Source organism: Olea europaea, unplaced genomic scaffold (assembly GCF_002742605.1).
Source record: "Olea europaea var. sylvestris unplaced genomic scaffold, O_europaea_v1 scaffold1107, whole genome shotgun sequence".
In the NCBI taxonomy this organism is placed as follows: Eukaryota; Viridiplantae; Streptophyta; class Magnoliopsida; order Lamiales; family Oleaceae; genus Olea; species Olea europaea.
The window spans coordinates 59,467-64,319 of record NW_019228437.1 but is presented as its reverse complement, the minus strand read 5'-3'; the positions used below and the strand labels follow the sequence as shown (position 1 = coordinate 64,319).

At 35.2% G+C, this 4,853-nt stretch overlaps 1 protein-coding gene across 1 annotated transcript; it reads right to left on the bottom strand.

Annotated features, from left to right (window-relative positions):
• Positions 1-1,142: 1,142 nt before the first annotated feature.
• On the bottom strand, positions 1,143-4,647 carry LOC111373287. The gene is made up of 4 exons (XM_022995797.1): positions 4,525-4,647; positions 4,128-4,469; positions 3,909-4,028; positions 1,143-1,451 (listed from the first exon to the last, which is right to left on the bottom strand). Exons 1-4 carry the CDS (start codon positions 4,645-4,647, stop codon positions 1,404-1,406), a joined length of 633 nt encoding a protein of 210 aa, XP_022851565.1. The 3' UTR covers positions 1,143-1,403.
• Between the last annotated feature and the right edge of the window lie 206 nt (positions 4,648-4,853).

The window sequence follows — 4,853 nt, the reverse complement described above, 5'->3', positions numbered from 1 at the left end:
GTAATGTTTCAATGATGATATTGAATACCCATGATTTTGAAATCCACTAGTAAAAGTGTTTGACTAGTGTAGTGTTTGATAGAAATCCTCCAACCGTGTTTGAAATTTAATAAAGCTTTAGATAAAGCTAATGAGGCATATAGCTTCATGGGAAGATTTCTTGGTGGCGACAATTTGTATCTATCAAATGAATCGATTATTGGCTAGCAATATTTGATAAGCTACTAAGTCACATGTAATGGTAGGTCTAGACGTATAAGTCATAGACATAATACCATAGCAAACGATCTTAGTAGTGTAAACTCGTGGTACCTTTAAGAGATTTACGAGAGATTAAGTATACTACATATCGAAAGGAATGAAATTAAAGCCTATTACGTTAGAATTCTTGTAATGATAACCTTACCATGTTGACTGGAGATCTCAAGATCTTAGTTCAAAGGAACAACTAAGTTATGAGGATTCTAATGAAACACTAAGGAAAATAATTTCCTAACTTATTCATATGATATTAAAATGCTTTCTGCAAAGTTGCAAGAGGTTAAGATAATATTTTAATGATTCACATATCTTGATTAAGTCAAGTGGAGTATGGCAGAATACTCTTAATAGGAGGTCACCTATGTGAGTGTGAAATGGGATCGCTTCAATGGGAATTATTCAAGGCTTAAATTCTATAAACACTCACAGAACCAAGAAGGGTTTAGGGCCAAAATAAACCAAGTCATGAGAACCATGAACGGTTTAGGGAAGACATTGTGTGAGTATCGTTGCCTTGACTTACACTAAACGTTAAATGGTTCAAGACATCACGTTTACCAATTAGCCGAGTAAGTCCGATAATATTTCACCAAGGGAGGTTCAAGGCCAGAAGCTACCATCCTGATGCAGAGTTTTTCCGCTCTCTCTACTAGTGTCATTGACACGACCCGCCCCGATCACCCAACCCCTATAACAGAGGTTAACTGACACGACCCGTCCCGATCACCCTAATGGATCCGACACGTGTCGTGCACCGATGGTAGATACCAGCGAAGTGCCGAACCCATCATCAAGGCAAACTTGACATGCTTTGACTGTTATAATTTTATAAAAATTTCGACAAAATTCCCTTTGATAAATGGACTAAAACTACCTGAAAATAAAATCAAATATCCCAAACATGTACATATCATTTGAAATAGGGTACACCGGCCCCTCAAAATATCATCTATTCAAATACAACACTGGCAATTCGACTTTTGCAACAATTCTAAACCACAGTACCCAAAATGCATAATATATATACAAAACATAGCAAGCCCAACACATGGAACTGATTTATGACCAAAAGAGGTGTCTATCCCAAAATATGAACTCTTAAATTGAAAAGATAGTTCATACAATGCTTGACAATCTATAGCTCAACTTGATAGATCAACTGGCTCAGTAGTGTTCAACTCAGCTACTATCTGATAAGAGAAATAGTGATAAAAATGGGAGCCTATAACTCAGTGAGTAGATATTTGCAAAAATATAATTTTCCATTCATAAAATCTTTCAGAAAACCGACATATAGCATAAAATTTCTTTTCACAAACATATAAACTAAAATATTTATTCTTTAAACTGAATAGGCTGAGTTCTATAGCTTAAAATCTGATGATACAATCAAAACTAAAATATACTGTAATCATAAACATCTTTATTCTGTATGCTGCATTTCTAAAATCTGATAAGTTATGTGATACTGAAACATCACACCAAAAATGAACCCGAAATAACCATACTCGTGAATCGATTAATCTCGATATACATAGCAAGGTTATTCAATTCTGAAATTCTGTAATTCTGGTCGTACGCGCCCAAAGCTATAAAACGGTCATACACTATGAAAACACATTCACAATAGTGCAGAGTGGGTAAAATCACTATACTGATCATACGCTGTGGAAACACATTCACACCAGCGCAGAGTGGGTAAAATAACTATATGAAGTCATACACTGTGGAAACACATTCACACAAGTGCAGACGAGGGTAAAATCACTTGGGTACTTTCTGGTAGTTTTAAAATAACTTTGAATATACCGAAATATTTAATACTAAAATAACATGCTAATAAAATGATTTACTAAATTGAATTTAACTTTTAAAAACAATTGGTTATAAATCAACTTTATTCTGAAAATCGTATCACCTGGAATATATAACAAGATGACTAATCAATCACTATTAAGAGCCTGTTTGGGAGTGCTTTTGAGAATTATTTTTTAACCGTTAGGAGAAAAATGGGATCTACCTATGAGAGAAGAAGTCAAATATGACTACTGGAATAGTGAAATAACGGTCAAAAAATCAATTTTTTGGGTCAAAAAATCGGGCCCAAACAGGTCCTAAATTAAGAAACTTTAAGATCTACTTCTATAATACTTAACTAAAATTGGTCGATTCTCGAATGAATTTCCCAAATATTCTTTTGATGAATTGGAGCTAATCCCACTTTCTAATCCCTTTTCTAATAATTAATTCATCAACAAAACCTTCTTCCCAAGTTTAAAACTAATTTTAGTCTCCAATCTAGTGAAACTAGTAACCACAATTCCATCCATTTTATATACATTTGTTTCATAAAATTAACTCCCAAGTGAAATATTCCATTTATATAATCATTTCCACAATTAGTTAATCAAAAATCCCAAAATCAAATTCTAGGGTTTCCCCAAAAAAATTAACATCTCCTTACCTTAATGTAGATAGAAATTCAAGAATCAATAACTTGAGCTCCAAGTAGTATTCCTCTCAAAAAAATCTGAAAATTTCGAGCCAAAATAAAACCCCTAGAATTTTAACATAATTCATACTTTATCACTTGAAAAAAAATGGAAAAAATTCAACCGAAACTTGAAGAAATTAGCCTTACCTCTTTTCCTCTTCTTCCCTTTTCTTCTTTCCTTCTTTCCCCTTTTCTTCCCTTTTTCCCCAAATTTTTCCTCTCTTTTTCGGTCCCAGCTTGCTGCTGTTTTTTCACTGTGTGTGTGTGATTTGGAGTGAAAAATGGGTCAAATGTTGACTATAAATTCCACTTATTCAAAAATTGCAAGGAAAGTGCTCTTACTCCAATTTTATATCACATTTAATCCTAAACTTCCAAAAATATATAAGTAAATTCCAAACTTTGAAATGTATCCAATTTAACCTTCATATTTTGTTAATTGCAAAATAAACCCAAATAAAATAATTTGGTCAATCAAGTCCTAATAAAAATGATTTATTTCATAGAAGTCTTCATTTGTCTTGACCTTGAAAATTTCACTATTGACTTTGACTAGATAAAAATGTGGATTGTAACATTAACACAGTAGAAAAAGCACCCATTTTGGTGCCTGATTATTACCATTCGCTTTTTATAGGAACCTGCAACTGACTGAGTCTCAGTCATCTTCGGATGCTCTCTCTCTTGGGTGAAAACCCAAAACAACCATTTCTGTATCGCATCCATAAAGTCGAATAGTATGAAANTCATCTTCGGATGCTCTCTCTCTTGGGTGAAAACCCAAAACAACCATTTCTGTATCGCATCCATAAAGTCGAATAGTATGAAACTAATTGTCCGTGTTTTGGAAGAAGCATGGAAAGATCATTACATATCTTTTTCATAACACTAAGTAATCACTAGAGTGCTAAGAAACAACTTTTTGATCTTCAAGCACACTTAGCACAAACATACTCTTATTTTGCCAGATTTTCCAAGGACTTCTCCAGGTAGAGCCGAAGGACAGAAAAATAACTCATGCTTTGTTTCTATTTATCAAGGAAGAAAGATATATACCAACTGATGCTATTTGTTAAAAAAAATAAAAAATAAAAAAAAAAAGACCGAAAACGAATAAAAATTATCGCATCCATAATGAAAAGTGTGAACATACAGGATGGGTGGCACCAATGGAGTGCTTCATGGCCTGACCAGTGGCTTTATTAATTAATGCGAAGCTGGGGAACCCCTCTTCGTCCTCGACTCTTGTGCTGTACTTCTCATCTTTAACCCACTGATGAAATAGCAAGATACACCATAAATCGATCGCTTCTAACAGAAATTGAAGAAAGAGAAACGAGTGGATTGCAATTTTTGTAGCCTAAGAAGGTACCTGAAATGGGTTTGATGGATTGGAAAGGGCAAGGATAACCTTCCCATCCCTGATGGTCAAATTTGAATAAACCCTAACAAAGGGTTTGTTAGTGAATTCCAGTTTATGGTGGCTACGGTGATGGACAAACAGAGGAAGTTGGGTTCTTGGTGATGGTGATGCGGATTTATTTCGCTTTGATGAGAGAGAATTGGCGGAGGCGGAGGATACTCTGCTCCCCCTATTTGGGAGCTGTGATAAACATTGCTGACTTGCAGTAGTCAAGGAGGAGGTGGCGCATTTTCCCCGTAATAGGGAGACGGTGGAGCATTTCCGCCATACAAGGGAGGCGGTGGCGGATTTTCATTGTAATAGGGAGGCGCAGGAACATTCCCCTCAAAAAAGGGAAGTGGCGGACTTTCAACGGAATAGCCATGCGGTGGCGAACTTTCACCGTAAAAGCGAGGCGGGTGTGGTTGTACTGGTGGCGGATACTCTTCTTCTCTCTTGTCTCAACCATTGTGTGAGTGGGGGTAGCCATGGGGGTATTCCATTTCAACTAGAATTCTACAAAGCTGGGGACCTTTAGTCCTTGTAGATTTTAAAGAGTTAAAACTCACTGTACGGTGAGAAGTTTCTCGCCCCTTTTCTTTTTCTTTTTTTAATTTTTATTTTTATATACTATTTGACAAAAATAAAGTTTTGAATAATAAGTTTATTGAAGATGTGTGATAAAAAGTAAGAAAA